At 38.7% G+C, this 24,771-nt stretch overlaps 1 protein-coding gene across 3 annotated transcripts; it reads right to left on the minus strand.

Annotated features, from left to right (window-relative positions):
- Positions 1–433: 433 nt before the first annotated feature.
- Positions 434–19,314, minus strand: DDX43 (DEAD-box helicase 43). 3 transcript variants are annotated; one of them, XM_057418826.1, is made up of 16 exons: positions 19,121–19,139; positions 18,662–18,717; positions 18,168–18,300; positions 16,693–16,800; positions 14,205–14,286; positions 12,402–12,558; positions 12,207–12,325; positions 11,840–11,950; positions 10,323–10,464; positions 6,766–6,866; positions 5,949–6,036; positions 5,051–5,178; positions 4,395–4,504; positions 3,535–3,673; positions 2,640–2,747; positions 434–872 (listed from the first exon to the last, which is right to left on the minus strand). In XM_057418826.1, the coding sequence occupies exons 3-16, from the start codon at positions 18,229–18,231 to the stop codon at positions 746–748; spliced, it is 1,584 nt and encodes a 527-aa protein (XP_057274809.1). In that variant the 5' UTR covers positions 18,232–18,300; positions 18,662–18,717; positions 19,121–19,139; the 3' UTR covers positions 434–745. The 3 variants fall into 3 exon arrangements, with proteins under 3 accessions (XP_057274809.1, XP_057274808.1, XP_057274810.1); XM_057418827.1 differs by lacking the exon at positions 19,121–19,139 and adding an exon at positions 19,254–19,314 and having other exon boundaries at positions 436–872; positions 2,660–2,747; XM_057418825.1 differs by lacking the exon at positions 19,121–19,139 and having other exon boundaries at positions 435–872; positions 18,662–18,935.
- Positions 19,315–24,771: the final 5,457 nt, after the last annotated feature.

Below are 24,771 nucleotides of genomic sequence, written 5' to 3' on the forward strand. Positions count from 1 at the left end.
AGAGTAAAAGCTGCTTTTTTTTTCAGCAGTTAGCCATGGACATGTATTTCTTGTTACGCTCTCCTCCATTAAAAAGAAATGTAGAATTCTCTCAAAAAAAGCTAGAGACACATCAAAACAAAAATGTCTTTCAGTGTTAAGTTTTAAAATAAAAACCAAACCAAACTTGCTTCAGCAAATAGTTAATGCAAACAACAGTTTTCAAATAACTAAGTTATCTTTGGAAAAACTGCATGCCACTGGGAAGTGTGATGTATCAATGCAAAAGTCCAGCATTTTGAAGCCATGCTGACAAATACTGCTTACATTCACTAATCCAGTTCTCTGAAAATAAAAAGAAAAATTGTATTTTACATTCTTATATTAATACATTTAACCAAAAAAACAAAGCAAAAAACCCCACAAACCAAGCAAACCCCAACAAAATCCACAAACCCAAAACCCAACAACCAAAGCCACGGTGTTTATTTTTTAACCAGTAGATAATGACTTTATAAATTACGCACATCACAAGAAAAAATATTTTCTTTTTAAATGAAATTAATTTTTCCTAAGTGAAAATAGTGTTCATGCACAAAACTAGATTTATTTCTGTATGAAGTTAAACCAGTTTTCTTTTCTAAGCCACTTCTTAAAACACATTTTATTTAAATGGGACAGGTACAGAAAACAATCAACTGAGAAAAGCAACTTCTAAATTCAAGCCCATAGAGGCTAGCACTAACTATAATCACTTACTCTTTTCTTACTGCAGGGGATTACAGTTATCTTGAGGGCTTGCTCTGAGGTCTTCGTATATCCTTCCCGATTTCTTTTCTAATTTGAAATTCTTTGTATCTTTGTGCCATTGCAATAAGCTCATTCGGAACAATCTGATAAGAAAGTAGCACAAGAACAAGGCCAGTTTTATATAAATCTAAAATTTTAGACCCTACTTTACAAAAAAGTCATTGATTTGTGTGCTCCCAAACTTGATTTTGTTATTTATCAGGCCTCTGTCATTTTGCAAATTGTCTTTCTGTAGAGATCCATAGAGAAGCCTTTTTACATAAAATTATACTCAAAAATATACTTACAAATAATCAGCACAGAGTCTCTGGATTTTCAATGACATATTTATACTCAGATCACCTTATCTGACAACAGCATACAACCAGCTAATTAAAACACAAGTATTTCAGGCAGAAGTGTATGTCGGTGATGATGAACAGATGAAAAAAAAAATGTCCAACTCCACTGTCATGGCAGACATTAATGCAATGTTTGCTGCAAAATGCAGTACAAGTGTCTACTGACAGAAGAGGTTTTGGATCACTCATCTACCAAAGCCAGCCTGGTTTGACTATCTGCTACAGCATGTAACTATGCAGCAGGTAGGGATATCCAGCCCAGAATCAGTTTCCTGATCGGAGAGCAAGCTCACACAGTGCATGTGAGCACAGCATTAATGTGATTGCTCAGCCTCTGTGGTTTGTCTCCCTGTGACTGGCACAAATGCAGCACAAGCAGTACAGTACAAACACTTTCAAGTCTCCTTAGAAATGCCTACACCTGACAATGCTTGAACAGGTGAAGAATGCAGCCAGGGCAGTATGTTCCTCCAGTTTCCACTTCTTTTGCCATAATTCAGCAATACTTGCCATTTGCTGTAAGCAATTTTTCTTAAGCTGGCATGAGCGTCAGCTTGCTAGCAGATATTTTACGTGCTGAATTGCTCTTACTGGTAAACAACTGCCCTGGCTATCAGGAGTCCATGCAATAGGATGCATATGGAACAGTCTATTTGGACTCAGTTTTAGACACTGCTTAAAAATAAAGTGAAAAATGATGCATCTCTCTAGCTGAAAATCACTACAGACTTGTATCAAGAGAGAGAAGTAATGAGACAAAGCTAGTTTCCAGTTGAAACACTGGATGATTTCCTTTCTTAGCATCAGATCCTCTCATGCAGTATGAAACAGAGTTTATTCAAACTAATTGGAATTCTCACATTCGTAGTAAGTGGCATAACATCCTTCAAAGAGTTGTAAACTAGAAGATTCAGGTGAAGTTCTAACTCGAGTTAAAGTTCGAGTAAGCATCCACAATAACAACCACAGATCCTAGGTAAAAGCAATTCAGCTTGTACTCAAACTCCCATCCCCCCAAATAAAGTAAAACAAAACAAACAAAACAAAAACAAAACCCAAAGCAACAAAAAAATCAAATTCCAGTCATATTTCCCATACATCTGTAAGAAAAATAGCTTGGAAAAGTACACGCAACTATCACAACTGCCAGATATAATAAACTGAGAGATTCTGATACAAATATTGTTGGTATTTACACCTTCAAATAAGAACATGCATCCAGAAGTGAAATACAAATGGAATAAAGTACTACAAGATAAAATAGGTCCTATTAATCCTATGCAGACCCCATGTGTGCTTACGTTAGTTACTTTTTCTTTGGATGTGGAAGGCTTTAAGTTCCTGGTTCTTTCTGGGACTAATCTGTAAGATAAAATACAGCTACGGACAAGAGAGACTTAACCCATTTTTTGTTTGAGGCACTATGAGCACTCACCAAGAAAAGTGTAAGTAGGCATAGACCTTCATGAATCGTTTCAGCTCGTAACCCAGAACCAACATAAATCTTACCCAGCAAGATGTATTCTTACTTGGTCTGTTCTTTCCAGAATTTCTATCAGCTCAGATGCAAACTTCCAGTTATTCTTAGTGACAAGTGTTATTGCCTCCCCAGTACGTCTAAACAAGGAATGAAATGACTGTTGATCTCCAAAACGACTGCTGCTAAACTCTTCCTACTGACCTATACACTAATAAATTGTACTACAGCCAATATTATTGAATTGGTAAGTAAAAACTGGCTTGAGTATTTACTATGCACATGACAAAGAACAACTTTTCATAAAGATCAGAATATGGCAATTCACCTAAAATGGAGCAAAAGCACAACTAATTTAGACAATAAACCTAGCATAAAGACAACATATTTAAGTATGAAGAGATACGTGCTCATAAAATGATTAAAACAAACACACGCACAAGAAAAAAATAATGGAAAAAACAAACAAACAAGCCACACTTGTGCCTACCTGGGAAAACAGCATTCAAAAGTCCTAACACCACGCTACATCTGAAACCTTTAAATTTATGCATGTTTTTCCCAACAGGCCATCCAGAAAACTAAACAACTCAGTGACTCATGAAGAGACAAACAAGGAAGTGACATTTCAGAATACCTACACAGACATTGTTTTGAGCTGTAATTTTTCCCTACATTTAAACCAGCTTTCAAACATCCCTCTTTCCCATCCACTTCAATGAAGTAACAGAAAAATGGAAAACTTGTTTGCTTAACGGTGAACTAATTTCAAAACATAAAGCACGGTTATCTAAAGCATACTTTGATAGACTCTGAAGTCTTCACTCTCCTACCCATATAAACAACTGCAGTTCTAGCATTTGACGAAACACCTATGCAGTGCATAAAGTATTGACAATATATTACTGTCTTCTTGTAAACATTTACCCTGCTCTTCCAGTACGACCTACTCGATGAACATATTCTTCAATGTTGCGTGGGAAGTCAAAGTTAAAAACATGAGTAATATCATGCACATCAAGGCCACGGGAGGCTACGTCAGTAGCTACCAGTATTCTGACTCTGCCTAAAATAAATACAACAGAAAGAGAATGGGACTTTATGGAATAAACAGAAAATATACTCCAGTCTATTGGATTTCTAGCATACAATGCACTTAATACAAATGGAAAAAAATGTTTGTTGCAAGTCATGCTGAGTTAGCTTCAAATACAAGGTGGTTAAGTAAGCACTCAAAACGTCATTTTACTATTATTTGTATTTCACAAGAAGAACAGCAAGGTGCAGGAGAAGCAAGAAACATACCTAGTTGATATAAAGAGTCTGTGAAAAGAACAGAAACCTCAACAACTTTATTCTCAGCTAGCATCCTTATCATAGGACTACTCTGTTCTACTAACATATGAACACATAACCCCAAAGTATAACCCCTACTGGCATAATCAAAAACAGAATTGTTTCACGGAAAGCACCATCATTTGACACTTAAGTTTACCATTCTGCAGACTAATATAATACTGACTTTTCTAGAGACTTAAAAAAAACAAAATAAGCCTCAAATATTTTTAATTCCTAAGACATTCCAAATTTTATTGAAGAGCAATTTGTTTTGTTTTTTGTTTGTTTGCTTGTCAAATTAACAAAGTAACCATATCATTCAGAGCTTTCTAATGTTTTAATTTCTGTGGTACTGAAGAGACATGGCACTTAGAAATACACAAAGTTCTGCTCATGACAAGCTTTATAAACCTGGGCTTAAACAAATGAGTACTTTAGTACAAACCTACCTTTCTTGAAGTCATCTAAAGCCTGCTCTCGGTCCCACTGTTCCCTGTTACCATGAAGTGACTGTACTGGAATTCCTTGGAGACTTAAGTCACTTGCTAAGTCATCAGCTCTAGGGTGAAGTAAAACAACAGTTCTTAAAAGAAGTGCAGAATCTGGATTTACATCCAAAAGATAATGTGACAACAAGAACTAAACATGTGCCAAAGGACAAAACCCCAGCTAGGTCAGCTGATATTTATTATGAAAGAGTATGAAGGCAAGACTATGCTCCACATAAATTTTTGCTTTTATTTATGTATAAGAGAAATAACATTACTGTTTTGTGTTGTTCACTCAAAAAGCTCAGGTTTGGTAAAAAGAGTGCTGCCCCCACGTTGTGTATGGAAGTAAGCAGCACATCACATTAACCAAGAATCTTAACACCTACTTTAACTATGTGAAATTGAGATTTACCACCATTAATGACATTAAAAAAAATTAAATAGAAACTACCAGTCAGTCTGGAGGAATGACTAAATAAATAAGTCTATTACTACTACCCACCCATTGTTGACAAAAGTTGTTACACTTCGTAATTACTATGCGAACTAAGAAACTATCAGTATTTCTGTTAGAAAACAGTGAAGAGATGTAATACTGGGAAGTGATTACATACTTAAGTTTTTTTCCCACAAAAATTATGACCTTGTCTTGCGGCTTCATAGACTCAATGAAGCATTGCATGAAAGCTCTCTTTTCTTCCTCGGCAATAACAACAACTCTCTGTTCGACCGTATTTACTGCCTGTTACACAGCAAAAAGGCATGCTAAGTAACAGATGAAAAGTACATTTTCCCCCTATTTCTACCTAAAAGTGTACAGGGTACTAAGTTTTCTTATTCTCTATCATAAAGAAAAAAAAAAAGGGAACTGAAAGGGGAAAAAAAAACCAAAACCTCATAATTTAAGAGCCAAACTTCAAGCAATCTCTGGACCAGGATGTGGAGATCTTAACATTTCTGTAAATTCTGCTGGTACTGAAGCCAACTAAAGTGGCAGAAGCCTGACAAGTATGCAAGTACATATTAGAAGTTTTGGACTTTGAAGACAGTTCTTACAGTAATGCACATACATGTTCCTGCTCTAGACAAAAGCTTTCCAGGAGTTTAGTATAGAGCTTTCACTTTGTTTTGAGAAAGCAGTAGTTAAGAAACACAGATCCAGGTAAGGATCTGTAAGCATTAGAATAAAGATCTTCACAAGGAAAAGTAATTAAGAAACAGAAGTGAAGACTGCAAGAGTAAGGATTCAGGCAAGAACATGTGCCACTCCGAAGTACATTATTCAAGTGTTAATTTGACTGATACTTGTCACTTGTGCCGTCTTCTACTGAAGATCTAGGACTTCAAGATCTTGTTACAGAAACAGAAGAACAAAGTTCTTCCCTACTTGCTTTAAAAAGAATAATGTGGAGCTACTGTTTTGAAAGTTTGGATTGATTTTAAGGTTGCAAGCAAAATATTTCCTGGTTTAACTGTAGGTTCTTCTTCTTATATAGGAAAAATATAACTTACTGCTAAGTCAAGACTGCCAACATATACAATCATAGGATTTTTCAAATAGGATTTTGCTAGGCGACGAACACCATCAGGCCAAGTAGCACTAAACAGGAAGCAAAGAAGAAAAAAAAAACCAACACATGGCTCACTAATTTCATCTCATTCTTCTTTCTTTTCTTATACACTAGTGAAACACTTGAAGATGCAGTAACAGTAATGAGCTTACATAACATTGAGAAATCATCTTATTAGTAAACAGCACTCAACCTTTAAAGATAACTTTCTAGGTTAAAAGTACAGGCAAAAGTTATGGAGCCTTTCTAATGAAGCCAAAAGTGAGTTTTGTATTTCAGTGACACCTAACAAGCAAGTTCCTAGTAGTTTTCTAACTTCTAGAACAGCAGAAAATTTATTGTTGGGATATTCTACTGCTAAGATCCCAAAAGCTGCATAAATTTTAAATGAATCCAGGTACAGACTGTACAGACACTGATCAGAAGTTTAGGATACACGTTTGGTCAAAGTTAGCATTTCAAATTGATACAGCAGTTCTAGCACTCCCAGGACACGTTCCTTTTCAGGAAGATCTCGGGGTTTTTTTTGTAGTTGAGGTAAAACATCAAAAAAGGGGTATGAAATGAAATAAAATAAAATTATCAAATGACTCATTAAGACAGAACTGGAAAGAAAACTGATGCCATTATGCACCATAAAAGTTCCCACTTAGGCTGGTAGAAGTTTTAATAAAACTGAAATATTTATTCCAAAGTTAACTTATTCAAGTCCTGATGTTTACAGTGTTTAAGTACTGAGCACTATTATGTTTCCATACCTTGTCATAACAGTTTGTCTGTCAGGCCGCACATCTATCAGGATTTTCATAATCTGAGGTTCAAATCCCATATCCAACATCCTGTCAGCCTCATCCAAAACCTGCTCAGAACAAGTTTTAGTTCCTCAGGTAAGGGTTTCAGCAAGACAATACAGAGCAGACCATTTTAATGGTATCAGTTTTAATTGCAGAATCCAATCCATAATGTATTGCAAAATTTGTTCAACTTCTATTTCACCTCTTTGATTTCCTTGAAGCCTTTTCATTTCGAAACATATTTGTGGGCAAACCAAAAAAAAAAAATCCACAGCACCTTTGAGAGCACTTGAAGGAAAAAACAACTGTTTAACAATAATTTGGTTGGTGCCTAAAACTAAGCACAGTATTAAAAGAACAGCAAACAACAAAACCAACCAAATGCAAGGGAGGGCAGAAAAATGCGAAAATAGACACCCCACACTTTCACTTTGCAATTTAAAGGGAAAAAAAAACAAATCTCACTTCTAACTTGATATAGATCTTATACTAGGCCAAAATATCAGTTATCAATTTATTTTCTCATCAGAAGTAGGAAATAAGCCAGACTCTACATTCTGGCTCACACTAGGACACTACAAAACTCAAACCCATTTCATCTTGTAAAGCAAAACAAAACAAAACCAAAGCACAAAAAACCAAAAGAGAACAAGTGAGATGAAGGCCTGAGTAAAATTATTTGGAACTAGTTTATTTTTCTCATATACAAGCATGCTTGTGGCTGTTTTCAGAGTCTTATACGAAGGAAGAAGACTGGCTCCTTTAATTTTAATTTTTCCCCTTTAATTTTCAAATAGTGTTTATATAAATCAAAGTTATACAGCTCACACTTTTACGTACTGACATTTTCTAGTCACTTATGTGGAAGCATAAGACTTTGATGATAATGCCATTCTGTCCCAATTTTGCTGATCCATTCTTTTCAGATGTTTTATTCTAGTCAAGGTTTTTAGTATATTATCTATGTAAATCTCTGAAATTGATATTCAAAGGACTTGCAGAGATTTCATTAACTACTTGGATTCTAATACAGTGGCAGGACTGAAACATCACTAATTTTGTATACAGAGTTGTCTACTATGCCCCTTGCAGCAGCAGCAGTTTTCTAAGTTATTAAGCACACTGATACTTTGCTGGAAAGAAAGAAGAAAAAAAGTATGTATGCATATTAGCCATCTCAGAGTAGTTGAAATTCACTTTCCTTATTTCTGATAGCTACTTAATAAAGAACAAAGACTATAATATACAGAAAATAGATATTAGCACTATATTTTTTCCAAATACCTCTCCTCACAGCCAGGTCCTGATTTATAAGATAGATCTTCCCCCAGCTGACATAATCTTAGGTTTCATGTTATCTACACATATGTACTTGTTAATATTTTTATTTCAGTTCTGCTTCTTGCCAAGAAATTCTAACAAGCCAGTTCTTCATGTAAAAATTATTTTCTTCCCTCTGTTTTAAATAAGTTATCAATAAGTTTTGCACTAGTTTTTGTATTTGAAGAATAAAAAAACTACTCCAATCTACCTTCTATGCCCTAATTCACGTGGGGTTTTTTTCAGTATATACTTTCCCCTAAATGCTTCCCAGTAATTCATGCACAACTCCAATTTCCTTACTTATGCTTTATGAGCATAAGGTCAAAAGAAAAAAAATCACTTAGATTACTGATGAATGAATAGCAATTTATATCAAACACAGCAGAACAGAAAGCAATCTTCAAATGACATGTACTGCAAACAATCAAAAGGCTGTATGTGATGATTTCCCAGTCTTTCTTCTGAAATCATAAAACCCAGCCTATCTTGAATAAATAGGTTCCTAAAAAACTGAATCAAGACTGCAACAACTTGACAGTTCTGTGAGGCAAGAAGACAAATTCTCTGCCTCCAATTCACCTTATGTACGGTCTATATTCAAACCTAATTAACTCTAACAGAGTTTGGGGTTTTGTTTATTTTTTTTAAACAAACAATTGTATTCTGATTTCTGACCTTGGAAGTCATTTGGAAAACAATTATATCAGCAAATAATACTTGTGCACCTTGGGAGCATTCATAAGACTCAGTGTCTTTAAATCAAAACTGTAAAAGAACCTCTTGAATGAACAGCATTCTTCATCAAAGGTGTTAAAGTTGAAATCTAATACCACTCTCTTTTCTCTGAAATAAGGCTGCAAAATGAAACTTTTTTTTTTTTTTTTTTGGGGGGGGGGGGGCTTAAGATTGATAAATGAAGATATGGAAATGGAAAGCATCTTATATATCTAAAAGTACAAGAAACTATGAGGAAAAAGATATAGTAACATTAAAAAGAGCATTTTGGATGTCCAGCTTTTCAAACAGACCTAAAGAAGCACAGCATTTCCAAAAAGTCTTAGGCATGAGACAACCACTTTGCAAATCACAGTCCTTGCACTGGTTTCAATCTTCTGAAAATATTTAACTTCTAGTGGTACAACAAACAATGTTCTCCTGCTTTACATCATGAGGTTTTTCAATTAAATAGCTTATTTTTAGCTATCAAACTTAATATCATACTACAGTATACCTTGCATATACTGAAACATCCAGTTTTGGTTACATATATATTCTTTGCTTTAGAAAGCAGTGTGTGCTTGTAATATGACTGTACTCCACCTTGGCAGAGAAAGATTACTGATGTTCTTACAGTTCTCAGAAAGAAGGTTCTCAGGCTTTTCTTTCCTCCTTAGTAATTATATGTTACTCTCCTACATGAAACTACTCTCATGTCTCCCAATAATATTCTTTTTTTTTTTCTCCCTAATGATACTATACCACCACAGGCCTTGCCAGTAAGCTCACAACTATTAACTAGAACTGGAGCTAACTTTTCTCAGCATGAGTATTTAACCCTTAGAGGGGAATGGGTGGAGAGAAGGGAGGAAAAGCGGGGCACATTGTTAAATGCCACCAATTAAACAGATAACTTGGAAATAATTTGAATACATCTAAGTATTTTACAAAATAGCAATGGATTTAAGCGTCCAGCACAGAAAAAGGCAAGAATTAAATGAAGACATAAGGATTCATAATGATGTTTACATGGCTATTTTCCCTGAGATCAAAAGAAAGTCAGACACGCAAACATTTAAATATCTAACTCTGGTGCTTGCTGCACAAGTTCTAAGAACATGAGTCACTGGTAACCATTACAAGAAAAGGAAAAGAAAACTTCGAAAAGGCATTTCATCCATTAATAACTGATCCTGACAAAACTTGCTTCAAAACATCAAACTTGACAAGAGATAAAAATTTAGCATCTTTTAAATGCTTACTGTACTAGAAGCCTGTTTTATTTTTTTTTAGGGAATATTCCACATCTGCAATGCAATTACGGTACGTACCAATCATCTCTCCAACACCAATCTCAATGTTAAGACCTATCATAAATTTAAGACTTAAAAAGTTCAAAGAAAACTTCATTAAAGCTTAAGTTCACACCAAATCAACCATTACCCAACTGGTACATTATTCAGTCCATATCAGCTACTTGCCAGGTACGTTATGCTCTTCAAATTTATGAAGTTGTTCATTTGAAGATCATTCAGTCTGCCAGGAGTAGCAATAACAATATCCACACCTTTGGTAACCACGTCTATCTGTCCTTTTCGGTCCCCACCACCATATATGCAAATACTGAAAAACAAAGTGTTTTACAGAAGCAGCATATTAAGGTTCAACTAAAGCATTTTCAAATAAATATCACCATTTTGCTTTATTTTACAAAGCATCATCAGGTATTACCAAAAGGAAGGAATACAGTAAGTGTGACTTACAGTATCACAGGAAATAATGGACTTAACACTGAATGATCCTCCCTCAGCAGTTCAGCAATACCTCTCTGCTGAAACTGTAGTGAATGCAATCACAAAGGGGAGGAAGGTGTACGAGTATGTTTTGGGTTGTTCTGAAGATATTCACACCAAAACCAGATGAACATATGAAAGGATGCATGATTTTCTAAACAGTATCATCAAAAGTCAGACATGCTTTTGTTAAAACAATCAATGCACTCAATAAGGTATCGGGCTTACTCACACAAACTCAATGTGCTCTGTAAAACTCATCAGTATTTTTGAGAAGGAAGCAGAATGTACATCTCAGTATTTGATGACTAATTCTGAATGCTATACAAAGCTATCAGAGAGCCCTGAAAGTTAAGTTTTGGAGTACAGTAATGTCTGTTTAACAGCTTAAATGAAGACGTACATTCTCAGAAGGTTTGTGGATGAAACCAAACGGGGGGAAGCAGTCAACACAGTAGAGAGCTGTTATTCAGAAAAGCCACAAAAGGCTGGAGAAATGGGCTGACAGGAATTCCATGAAGATTAACAAAAGCAAAGATGGGGATAGAATTATCCCATGGCTGAGGGCCAACATTCTAGAAGATGGCTTTGCACAAAAAGAGTTGGGTGGGTAAGGAACTGACCATTATCCAACAATGTAATGCCACAGAAAAGAAAGCCAGCTGTGCACTACGGAGAAGGTAGCCAGAAGGTTGAAAGCGCTCTTTATTCTCTTTTATTCAGCACCTGTGAGATGACACCTCAAGCACAACATCCAGTTTTTTTACCCCCTGCCTCTATTACAAGACACATATATTCATACTGGAGCAGGTTCAGCAGGCAGCTACCAAGAAGGTAAAGGAGATGGGGTGGATTACGTGAAGCTGGTAACGAAGCTTGTTCAGCCTGAAGAGGAGGCTTGGAAAGACCTTATTGCTGTCTACAACTAACCTAACAGCAAGGTGCCGAGGAGACAGCCAAACTCTACTCAGCTGTCCACACAGAAAAATAAGAAGCAACAAAGCTACAATGCAGAGAACTCCAACTATGTAAGAAACAGACTCTCACTATGACAGTAGTCAAAACAGGCATTCTAAAAAACTAGGAAAATATGAACTCTGCAATTACTACCTTCACCTCCTCTCTTAGCGAATGCCTTATTTTAGTAGGTGAATTAAACCACAAGTGGTAGGGAAAAAAAAACGAAACTTAAGAAGCAAGATTACCTTTTAATTCCTTTGTATGTGTACTTCAAACATTCTGCCTCTACTTGAAGAGCCAGTTCTCGAGTAGGAGCAAGGACTAACATTCCTGGCCCCCCACGCTGATCTTTGGATCTGCAATAAGAAGCTCTAGAATGTGGGTATAAGGCTAGACAAAATCCATCACACCTGATATTGAATGTTTTCATAGTGTTCTAGACTTTCTCACTGCACTGCGAATGTAATCTATGGTAACCAATTTGGTACTTTTTCCACCAGGTTATAAATCATACAATTATATGAATTTTATTAGCTTTACTAAAAAAATATCATATGAAGGGTAGGGGCAGGGGAAAGTATCCACAGCTAAACAACTCAAGCATATCCTTACATTGGTTGTGAAGTCAAGTGAATGAATCCAGGCATTAAGTATGCTAATGTCTTCCCAGTACCAGTCTGTGCTATACCAATAAGATCAAGTCCTTGAAGTATGATTGGCCATGCCTGGGACTAACATAAAACAACAAATACTTAAATGCATTTTTCTCTAAAGCTTCAGTTAGAGTCATCAAAATTGAAGACATACCTGAATTGGTGTAGGCTTTTGAAAACCAGCTTTTTTTATATTAGCCATAATATCGGGATAATGCTCAAATACATCTTCAAACTTACAAACAGGATTGGGAATGGAGCGCTTTTCACCTTCTTTTAAGTCATCACAAATTATATTATTATTTTCTTTCCTGTATAGAATTAAAGAAGTGCAATTGCTTTAAAGTCTCATTATCTGAGAAAATAGAGCTAACAAAAAAGACTGCCTTTCTGATTCTTTTTTAATTCCTGAAACAAAAACCTCCAAGTTCAGATTCTTGAATGAGACTTATAACTATTCTAACTTTAAGAAAGCCTTTCTACAAAAACACTTCTCCTGGAGGCATCAATTACCATTCTTTCTTAAGAAAGACTATTGTGAAGTTATATATTGTTATTAACATGAACTGCAGTCCTGTCATATTAGGCTTCAATTATATTCTATTACAAATGAGACAACTGTGTCAAGTTTTTAAACCTAAAGACAAGCCAGAACTCAGAGGAATGGACTGGACTTCTTTGTCAGAACCCTATGTTCTGTCAAAAGCCTTCCTGAAATACTTTCAGAGCAGTTTTCTGGAAGCTCTGTAAAATACAAACAATAGTTTAGAAAAAAGAATGTAGTCAGCAAGACAAGCTCAGAAAAATACCCAAGCAAAACCCAATCCCCAAAACCAAACAACCAAAACCCAAACTGCAACATGCACAGAAAAAGCTACACTAAACACTGAGGTTCCAAGGCTCCCCCCAATTAAGAGGTATTTATTTTCATTCCAGCCCTGTACTCTTCTGAAGATTCTATTCATCAAATAGCTTTACTTCAAGCAGGATGTGAGCTAGGAAAAACATGAGTAATTTTTGTTTTTCTCATGTTTAAAAAAAATACATTTTCTTTTTTCAATTACTGTTTTGTCTTTAAGCAAACAGATTAGATGAAAAAGGAAGAACATTCCTTTATCTCACAAGAAAGTGCTCTTCCTCAATGCATATTCTGAACCTACATAAAAATGTTCTGTTGTGCTTGACTAGCTCTAACAATAACACATACCTATACTTTAAAGAAACAGGCATCAGTTTCATACTTTACTCATTGTGGCAAGGTTTCCCTGATGGGCATGCAAGAGAAAAAAAACCAAAACCAGACACCATGCAAAAAGGAAAGTAATACAAGGTAATGCTTTAAGAATGTTCACCCACTTCATTAGAACTATTGAAAAGTACTGAAACTTATCATTGCCTGAACCGAGTCACTTGGAACAGATGATCTGATTTTCTTGAAAAGTAATCATGTAGATTTCTGGATCAAAATGAATGGATACAGTTAACTGAGGTGTATATTCACCAGGATGTACTTGGAAAGACAAGATAAGACAGATAGAAAAGCAACAGTAACAGAAGCTGAAATTTGTTTTGAAGACAGTATTTGACTAAAATATACAGAGAAGAAAATGGCAGCCAAGAAGTATTCAAGATGTGAACAATCACATTTGGAAGGACCTAAAAAACGGGAACATGCTGTCTCATGAAATGTAAGGAATATCCAAAGGCCATTGAACTGTCTGGTTTATTTTTTCCCCTCTGAAAGTCAACCATATAGAACACTTGTAGAGAAATTTTCCAAGCAACTAATATAATCTCATCTGGTAAATATTGTTTAATTACTAAGAAAAAGTTCCAAGTTATTAAAAGACCCTACCATTAATGCTGCTGTCTCAGTAGTTTATCATCCACTTTATGGGCTTTATTCTTTAATATCAATTCCTGCAAAACAGACGATTCCCTATAGAAAAGGTCTTACCGCCACAGCTCCACTTCTTCTTGTGACATAGATGCTGTTCTTGATGATTCTTTATAGAAGTTTTTCTCTATTGGAGGCAAGTCTTAAAGAGTCAGGAAAAGTAAACTTCAGTACATGCAAAAGAACTGCTTGTCTGCATTTCAAGTTCTAAAGTAATTTCTCCTAACACATACTATAATATTTCATAGAATCACAGAATTGTTTGAGTTAGAAGAGACCATTAAGATCACCCAGTTCCAACCCCTTTACATGGGCAGGCACACTTTCCACTAGACCAGGCTGCTCAAATCCCTGTCCAACCTGGCCTTGAACACTGCCAGGGATGGGGCAGCCACAGCTTCTCTGGGCAACTTGTTCCAGTGTAAAGCCATTCCCGCATGTCACAGAATCATAGAATCGTTAGGGTTGGAAAGGACCTTAAGACCATCTAGTTCCACCCCCCCTGCCATGGGCAGGGACACCTCATGCTAAACCATCTCACGCAAGGCTTCGTCCAACCTGGCCTTGAACACTGCCAGGGATGGAGCATTCACAACCCCCCCGGGCAACCCTTTCCAGTGCCTCACCACCCTAACAGGAAAGAATTTCCTCCCTATATCCAATCTAAACTTCCCTCCTTAAGTTTTAACCCATTACCCCTTGTCCTGTCATTACAGTCCTTAATGAAGGATCCCTCCCCAGCATCCTTATAGGCCCCCTTCAGATACTGGAAGGCTGCTATGAGGCCTCCACGCAGCCTTCTCTTCTCCAGGCTGAACAGCCCCAACTTCCTCAGCCTATCTTCATATGGGAGGTGCTCCAGTCCCCTGATCATCGTCGTGGCCCTCCTTTGGACTTGTTCCAACAGTTCCATGTCCTTTTTATGTTGAGGACACCAGAACTGCACACAATACTCCAAGTGAGGTCTCACAAGAGCAGAGTAGAGGGGCAGGATCACCTCCTTCGACCTTCTGGTCATGCACCTCTTGATGCAGCCCAGGATACGGTTGGCTTTCTGGGCTGCAAGCGCACACTGAAGCCAGCTCATGTCCATTTTCTCATCGACCAGCACCCCCAAGTCCTTCCCCACAGGGCTGCTCTGAATCTCTTCTTTGCCCAACCTGTAGCTGTGCCTGGGATTGCTCCGACCCAGGTATAGGACCTTGCACTTGGCATGGTTAAACTTCATGAGGTTGGCATGTGCCCACCTCACAAGTGTGTTGAGGTCCCTCTGGATGGCATTCCTTCCCTCCAGGGTATCAACTGAACCACACAGCTTGGTGTCATCGGCAAACTTGGTGAGGGAGCACTCAATCCCATTGTCCCGGTCAGTGACAAAGATGTTAAACAAGACCGGTCCGAACACTGATCCCTGAGGGACACCACTCGTTACTGGTCTCCAGCCGGACATGGAACCATTGACCACAACTCTTTGCGTGCAGCCATCCAGCCAGTTCTTTATCCATCGAGTGGTCCATCCATCAAATTGATGTCTCTCCAATTTAGAGACAAGGATGTCGTGTGGGACAGTGTCGAATGCTTTACATAAGTCTAGGTAGATGCCATCAACTGCTCTACCCCTGTCCATCAGTTCTGTAGCCCCATCACAGAAGGCCACCAAATTGGTCAGGCAGGATTTCCCCTTAGTGAAGCCATGCTGGCTGTCACCAAGCACCTTGCTGTTCTTCGTGTGCCTTAGCGTGCCTTCCAGGAGAATCTGCTCCAAGCTTTTGCCAGGCACAGAGGCGAGACTGACTGGTCTGTAATTCCCCGGGTCATCCAATTTCCCCTTCTTGAAAATGGGAGTTATATTTCTCTTCTTCCCGTCATCAGGAACTTCACCTGACTGCCATGATTTTTCAAATATGATGGCCAGTGGCTTAGCAACTTCATTCGCCAGCTACTTCAGGACTCACGGATGGATTTCATCAGGTCCCACGGACTTGTGCATGTTCAGGTTTTTAAGATGGTCTCGAACCAGATCCTCTCCTACAGCAGGCCCAGGGTTTTCATTCTCACAGTCCCTGTGTCTACCTTCCAAGACTTGGGTGGTGTGGTCAGAGCCTTTGCCAGTGAAGACCAAGGCATAGAAGTCATTCAGAATCTCAGCCTTCTCCAAATCCTGTGTAGCTAGTTCTCCCGAGAGCTTCCAGAGGGAGCCTACATTGTCCCTAGTCTGCTTTTTGTTTGCTATGTACCTGTAGAATCCCTTCCTGTCACTATATGCCCTTGTATTTAGAGGTCTCATTTTTTCTGCTGCAGCCACATACCAAACAACACTGTAAAGGGTGAAGTCAAAATACTAATTGAGTAGCAAGAACTACTTGGTTATGTAGGTCCTCCATGACCATGCTGAGAAATGCTGATGCGGTCATTTCATTGCAAATACTTAACTAACTTGGACACTGAAAGATTCCAACATCTCAAAGCAAAAATTAAAACATTTACACATTCAACAGATTTATTACATAAAGACAAGTACTAATACAACGGAAATTTTAAAACTAACCTGCCCACTTCATCGCTTCATATTTAGCTCTGTTTTCTCGAAGATAGGCCCAGTTAATCACTGATTGCGTTGGGTTATCTTTAGGCTTGATAGTGTCCAAGGTTTTTCCTATTGTGAAAAAGCTGCTGTTTCATGGAATCTGTTGCAGGGTAAGTGAGAAACCCCCCTCAAAACAAACACTTTATTTTCTTTTTTTTATTGTATGGCCTCTCAAGTAATTTTTAATAGACATGAAGCATTTAAATAGAAAATTCTTTCTTAGATCTTAGTCTGAAACATCAATAAAATCTGTACAAATGCAGTTCTAATAAAAAAAAAGAAAAAAGAAGCATTTCAACATCTTCAGCTACTTAAAAAAGAGTGGCAACAGGTTCTGAAATGCTGCTCCTCCAGCTATAAGGCTTGTTGTACAGCAGGCTTTTGAAAAACTTGCGAACCAGTAGATGATATGCAGACAGAAAGCTTTATTTTTAACAGCTACAAAAAGTAAGGTTTACTTCTAAAGTATCCAATGACACCACAATGAAGTCCTGGTGCAGTTACACTCTATACTTCTTTTTTGACGAGATTAACACTTCACAAAGGTTTTACACTGAAGATATAAATGGCAACACAATTATGTATTGATGTAAAAGCAGGAAACACATGGAAAACACAGTAACCCATACTAAGGAAACTTTATTCCTAGCCTCTTGAAACATTCACCTTCTGTGGCACTTTTAAACTCAAAACTCAGAACTACCCCATTCCTTATTCTAACACTGGAACACAACTCTCAGATCCCTTCTTCCTCATCAGTGCCTCAGATCAACAGCCATGGATAGTTTGCCTGTACAAAAAGTCATTGGGAGCACACAGACAAATACCAGTAAGTAGCATCTCAACATACAATCATTACTTATAAATCCACATAACTATAGACAATAAAGCCTAGTAAAGAGAGGCATGATGTGCAAGACCAAACCTTAAATGCCAACCTGCCATGAAAGCAGTAAAAAGTCAGCATTGCCCATGCTATAAACAGTATGTTTGCCTTATACATTCATAAAAACTTACAGGGCTTTAATACTGCACAGATACTACTTTAAAACTTAAACTAGAGCAAATGCTTGTATTCTGGAGAACCAGACTGATAATGCAAGATACCAAGTAGTCTAACATTCTGCATTCATTTAAATTGTTGAAAACACACAGCAACTCATTTTCACAGAAGTCTGGCCATTTGAAAGGGGAAACTTTTCACAACCAAGAAAGGAGGATGTCTACATATTTCTGTTTTAAGCAGGTATGCCACTGTCCAAAAACAAGGTGAAAGTTAATTCAGTTCAGTAGTATATTAATAATATAAAAGTACTCCATCAAACTACCAAATGCATGGAAAGACAATCCACAGTATTTTTTAAACAAACAACCCCCGAACAATAACATAAAAACCCCAAATCCCAAACACACAAATCCCTAAACAAATTCCTTACCTTTCTCACTCCCACCTCTACTGTAGTTTTGTCCAGATCTTGTAACAGCATCATCAATCAACATCTTGGCTTTGTTTTGTACAGCAACACTGCCAAAAATCTTTACTTCAGCTTCATAGGCTCCCTTTATCACCTATGTTCATAAAACCTTACTGAGTTTTTTTAACACCACAATGACAAACTTTATATAGAAATATATACTTAAAACAGTCTTAGATTTTTTTTTCCTGAATTTCAACTTCTGAGGGAATTAAAGTGCCTTTTCCTTTCTAAAAAGGTAATAAGTGCATACTTAGGGGAAGAGTATCAGTAAGCTTCTCAAGTCAAGCTACACCCTCAATTACACTTCATTTTCACCAATTCTCGTAAAACAGTAGAATTATTACAGCTATTGCAGCACACTTCAAGTTGCTGCATTAACTGATTTACACAAAAGCAAAACCAATCACGTTCACAACATAGTCCAGGCCTTAATGACACACAGAACATGGTACCTTTATCCTGGAACCTGAAGAATCCTCAAGCTCTCTTATTTTACTTCCACCCCGACCTGTAATAAAGATACACTGTTAAGTGTTACAGAGATTCAGGCCAAACTGCCAGAAACTACGCATGGTAAATGCTTAGCATTTTGGTTGTGACCAAACCCCGAGACCTTCACAGGAGTACCTGCATTCATAAGTAAAACAACCTGTGACATCAAACTGCTGGAAATGCAGGTAACTTATGTGTCAATTAGCCAAATACAAGGTGCATGGGGGTTGTGTGTGAAAGCACCTCAGATAGAGCAGCAAAATCACCTCAAGAGAGAACCGTTCTTCCTCCAGACGAGAGGGGCTTACACTGCTGGCTATGAGAAGCAGACACCAAGCCAACAACTTCAAGGAGGAAAAACTCAGCTACCCTGGCGAGTGGGAGAGCTCCACTCCTCCGTGCAGAAGGCAGCAGTGCACCTCCTCAGGATGCAGAGGGACGGGCAGGGGCCCACAAGAACGAACCTCTCGGCGGCCGGCTCCTCTCCTCCTCCCCCACCCGCTTACCTCAGCAGGCCAAGCGCCCGAGGTGTGGGTGTGCGGCCATTATTACCTATGAGAGCTCCGACCAGGGCGCTGTCGAGGTGGAAGCAAAGGGGCTCCGCGGCGTCACCATGCTGGCTGGCGGTAGCTCGGGACCGCCACTGCCGCGCCGCCTTCCCTGCGCCAAGGGGACTCTCAGCGCCTCGAGGCTCCCACTCCTCCTCTCCGAGGCCGGGCACTGCCGCCACTGCCGCCGCCGCCGCATCCTCCCGCCACCACTCAGCGCTCCTTCGTCCGCCGCCGCCCGCTATGGAGGCGTGACTCTGCGAAGGGGTAGGCGGCGGCTGGCGCAGGCACCCAGGAGGAGATGGCGGCTGACCCGTACCGACGTCCTCATCGCTGCCCGTGTCCCAGTCAGACATGCCAACAGCCCTACTAGCCGCCGCTGACCATATGCGAAACCTTACCGCGCTGTAGGCTAGGAGCGAGCTGACTGGCCAGGACGGGCAGCTCTCTAGCAGTGATTGGCTGGCTCGGAGAGGGGAGAACCTATGACCGTCCCTGCTGAGTCCGGGGCTGAGCTCTCGCGGGCTCCGCGCTCAGGGCTGCAGGGTCCTAAGTCCTGATTTCTCACTCCCTTACTTCTCCTGCGCCGGCTTGGGCTGCACTGAGGAGGGGGAGGCAGCGGTGTTTTAGGAAGGGAGGGAAAGAAGTCGGTCCTGAACGTGTGGGAAGGCCCAAGTCTGTAGGGTGCAGGGGGAGAAGGCAGGCAGCCTCAAAGGAGGCTGGGGAGGGAGGGTGGCACCGGTTTTGCTAGGTGTCTAGGCTAATGTCATGCTGATACATTGCAGCCTGAATTTTTTAGGGAAGTCATATTTAAACTCAAATTAAGGTTTAATGATGCTTTAATGAAGATATCGGTTTGACCGAAGGTACTAAAACTAATATTGCAAACAGAATCACAGAAGGGCAGAGGTTGAAGGGACCTCTGGAGGTCATCTTGTCCAGCCCCCTGCTCAAGCAGGGACACCAAGAGCTGGTTGTCCAGGACTGTACAGGTAGCTTATAAGTATCTCCAAGGATGGAGACTCCACAAACTCGCTGGGCAACCTGTGCCACTGCTCGCCCAGGGTCACAGTGAAAAAATAATAATAATGTAAAGAAAAAGCTTCAGTTACACTGAATGTCTGCTTAGCAAGGGCTTGAAATTTTCCTTTTAGGCATGGTACAGAGCTGAATGGTGAACACTGATGTATGTGTCTTTATGGGTGACATGACTACCTGTGCCTGGCTGTTGTGACCTGCAGGGTAACTCAAAAAGGAAAAACTTGGCACTGCTGCCTTCTGACACTTCCCTGCTATGTCTATGTACACATGAAGCAAGATTGCCTGTTTTAATAGAAGAAGAGCCTGCATACATGTTTGACTTTTTTCCTGTCCTGTGTTTATTCTTAGGCAGAGCTTGGTAGTGTTTACATAGCCCATGGGTACCAATGGCGGACATGGAAAATCTGCCTTTCTGGAGACTGCATCTTCAAATTTCAATATCCAAGATTTCACTCATCACAGACGTAGGGGGTCGTCTGTGCATGGAAATTATGCTCTGTTTTGAAGCCTCCACAGAGACAGTGACTTCACCACAAGAACAGGTGCTATAGATTTAATACATTCAAATGGTAAAGCTTATCTTCAGCAGGACTGCAGGAAGAGCAAAGTGAGGAAAGAAGGCTGTAGGTATGGTGCAGTATCATTCTAGAGCAACTTCCATGATTCAACACAGAGGAAAGGGCTTTAACTAGGCCTCAAGTTAAACTGAAGTAGCAGATCAGCCTTCCCTGAGGAATCCTGCTCTTTGCACAGGCCCCTGATTGCTGATCCCGAATCAATTACTGTTTATCTAACAGGGAAGGTAATAATAACTTCCAAACTCATTTTAATAAAGGTGCTGAAACATGAAGTAAACTCTGCTGTAAAGGGTAACCGGAAACTGAACCTATCAGACTGGTTTGTGTGCATTTTATTCTAGCTAAATTCCAGTTTGGTCCGTTCAATAAAAATACAAAATTTCAAAAGGAAAACAGCAAGCAAGTTTAAATTCTTGCCTGGTACATGCTAACCCCACACAATCTTTTATGTAAGGAAAAAAACCCAGTAAGCATAGTACTTTTAAAATCATTTTTATTAACAACAATATGGATTCAACGTTGTCAAGAAGTTACAATTAACATTGTAATGTACTGGCTAATGTTGCAGTGTCAGTGGAAGCAGCCTTCATCATTTCTTAAGCCTCTTATGAAACTGTCTTTTTATCTTTCAAAGAAGTAAAAAATGCTTCCAATAGCAGATGATACTGGATATGTCTGGAATTGTCCTATATGTAGCCACAGCTAAATGAACGGCCACATTTGCACCCAGATGAATGGACTGGAAAATATTACATGCTTCCACTGACGCTGCAGGGGACAGTTCTTATTTTAAAAACCAATTAACCTTTGTAGACAGTGACAGCACTTTGTGTGATGTTGTAATCCATTTTAAGTCGATTAACACACTTGAAAAAAAATGTGAAGCAGAAATATCTGGGGCAAATTCTTTTCTGACCTGTATTTCATCCAAACCTAATGAATCCAAAAGGATTGCATGATATATGAGTCAGGATAAAAGTTGGCCCAGAGAGGCAAGTTCATTCCTGTTATAGGTGGGTTCAGTTCCTTTAAGCTCACTGGAACTGAGCCTGATTATCCCAATGGAGGCTGAACTTCACCCAGTTGGGCAGTGAATTCATTGAAGTCAGTGAAGCCATCCAAGGATGAATTTAGCATCAGGTGGTTAAACTCTTTTTTCATTCCTTTGCTGTTATATATTCTTTTCCTGCTTACTCCTTTCTTTCTGATTATTCTCCTTTTCTCTGTACTTTTTAAAAATGTCCCTTCTCTTCATCCCTTTTTACATCAGTACTTTGTGCGTTATTTTTTATATAGTCAATGTGACATGGGTAAATTCAGCTAAGTATTAGTTTCCTCAGGAAATAAACGGAACATTACCATTTTCACTTTAAACAGGTGCCCAACAAACTAAGGATTTGAACCTGAGCTCCCAATTCAAGAAAAAATATTTAATTCCATAGAATGAAGCATTCTGTAGAATTTTTGCTTGAGTAAGGATTGCAGGTCCCAATCCAGAAATACTATTGTACACCAGATGTTCTACTATGCATCAGCAATTTGATATCATTTGACCTATCACAGAAGAGCAGGTGAATTACTCATCACCATACTGTAATGAGAGCAAGTCTCTCTAAGTAGGATTATCTCAAAAATATATGGGACAACCATGGGCACTGTGAATAAAAGTGTATGATCTTTGCAATCCTGAACCCTAGGCTAAAACACCATATTCATATTTAAATAAAAAGTATAGATCATATAAGCCAGGAGCAAATACAATTTTTTTAACAAGTAATAAACATCAAAACTATTCTTTTCTTTTCTCTCTTTAATCAGGTGCTAGAAACGTGCTGATCAGAAAACAGTTGCTTGGATAAGGCTTAATTCCTGAAGCTCTTACGTAAGTTCAGATTCTGTCTTCAACAATCCTCAAATGGATTGTAATCAGAAAAAAATTTGTCCTTTGTCCCTGCTCATGAACAATTCCTATTAGCTGTCCTGAGCTGGACTTTAAGGAGCTCAGTACAAGACTTGAAAAGCCTCACAAGTCCTTCTTTTGTGAAACCAATGAATGACTGTCACTCATGACACTGTCTTTTAAAGCGAAAGCATAGAAACAGGAAACTCCTCATGAGGAAATATGAGCAAAGCTTATAAAAATCCAAACAAACAATTCTTCCTCTCCAGAACTTGATATATTCACTCTATTTTCTATCAGTATTATGTTAAAAAATTCCTACATGATAAGACTTTCAGCTACAAAAATAATAATGGTGAGCATAAAAGAAAAAAAAATAGGATTTTAAACCATAATTTGAAAAGATATGATCTTCTGGATTTATTAGTACTTTGTAAAGACATTAACATTTTTCATACATAATTTATAGAACTCATTCTTTTGTGCACAAAATTGTATTAAATAAATTAACTTAAAGTTAGAAGGACTCAAGCATGTCATTTAAGGCAAAAATACCAAGTTTCTGTGAGATAAATTATCAGCAAAACCAAGGCCCTGTTTCTGTGCAGAATTGGTACAGGCAGGGCCAATGCTCAGTTCTCTCATTGACGCCTTCTGGGTCAATGGGGCTGCAAGCATCTGCTCACGCAGATGAAGGTGGAAGAGTGGTGTCCAACTCATGATGCCTTGATTTTTCAATCTTATCAAGGAGGGGAAGGGAGTTTCAATACTGACACACAGTTGCCACGTGCCCCACCTCTTAAGTGATCCTAAGTGCAGGTTTATGCTTAAGTCAGTAGGAGGCTCCATATGAAAGGTGACCAAGGCACCATAAAGAGTTAGGAAAAATAACAAAAAGCCTAAAACCCCCAACCTTGTAAGTTTTAAAATTTTGGATAGTACTCTAAACTTATAGATCTGTCTGGGTAAACTGCAGACATTCAAATAAGTTAATAGTTAAATGAACTGAGATGTGGAAAACACCCACTATTTATCCTCACAAAGTTACTGTTGTAATCACACTTTAGTATGTCAGACTGCACATAAAAGAAAACAGGAAAGGCTGAATGTGGTAAGTCATATGGCAAATCAGTGGTGAGGAAATTGTGCTTCAAGGTGTCTTTCAGGATTTAACAGCTGAAGTTTGCTCCAGCGTGAGCCATGGAACACAGTGTACTATCCGTGGACCCCGTATAACGACACAATATATACACTCTACAGTTTGCATGTACTTTCACATAATAAGGTTGTCATGTAACATCCAGGAATACTTCTGTAAAGGAGATATGGAAGCAGAAATTACAATGGTTTTATAGTAAACAGATCAAGTCCTTCACAATACAATCTACAGCATTTAGCCATGGTTAAGACTGGAGTGATGTTTTTGATGTACATAGTAAGTTCCCAGCAGGTCTGGGCCTTGAGAAAACACCGCCCTGAGTGAGCTGGCACTGGCACCCCCAATACATTCGGTGTTCCTGCTGCTAGAGGGAAGCTGAGCCCAAGTTGGGTTGTCTACAAGCTTGTGGTGCAGGTGGGTTATAGAGCTGGGGGAAGGCAAAGCACAGAAACTTCGTTCAGCTGGGAAGACCAAAAGCCTGTTTAGGCTCTGAAGGGGTTCTCCCAGTGGCGAAGCCTTACTGGGGATGTGCAGATAGGCACTAATATTGCTCCTGCATCTCAGCAGAAGGGAACTGTAGGTTAGGTTAAGAAAAAAAGAGGATGTATCAAGCAGGAATGCTTGCTCTGATGTAGACTTTGAATTTAAAACTCAGGTATTAAGAGGAAGCAGTATGAAGGTCCTTTCTTGGAAAGTTCACAAGAAATGACTGCACTTGGGACACAGTGTTAAACTGCGAGTGTGCCCACTTTCCTCTCCCACCTCCTCTTTTTTTTTAAAAAAAAGCAAACAAACAGAAAAAAAACCTTGCTTTTATTTTTTTTTGTTTGTTTGTTTTTTTTGT

Source organism: Pezoporus wallicus, unplaced genomic scaffold, assembly GCF_028554395.1.
Source record: "Pezoporus wallicus isolate ANWC-B61680 ecotype Strahan unplaced genomic scaffold, APGP_CSIRO_Pwel_v1 contig_4901, whole genome shotgun sequence".
In the NCBI taxonomy this organism is placed as follows: domain Eukaryota; kingdom Metazoa; phylum Chordata; class Aves; order Psittaciformes; family Psittacidae; genus Pezoporus; species Pezoporus wallicus.

Excerpts from the sequence above, each read along its gene's own strand:
- DDX43 (XM_057418826.1), bottom strand. The coding sequence starts at position 18,231 with ATGTTGATTGATGATGCTGTTACAAGATCTGGACAAAACTACAGTAGA. Across the intron at positions 6,867-10,322 it reads TGAAGAGCATAACGTACCTG|GTTTTGGATGAGGCTGACAG; the intron begins GCAAGTAGCTGA and ends TGTTCTGAGCAG. Across the intron at positions 6,037-6,765 it reads AGACAAACTGTTATGACAAG|TGCTACTTGGCCTGATGGTG; the intron begins GTATGGAAACAT and ends CTTCCTGTTTAG.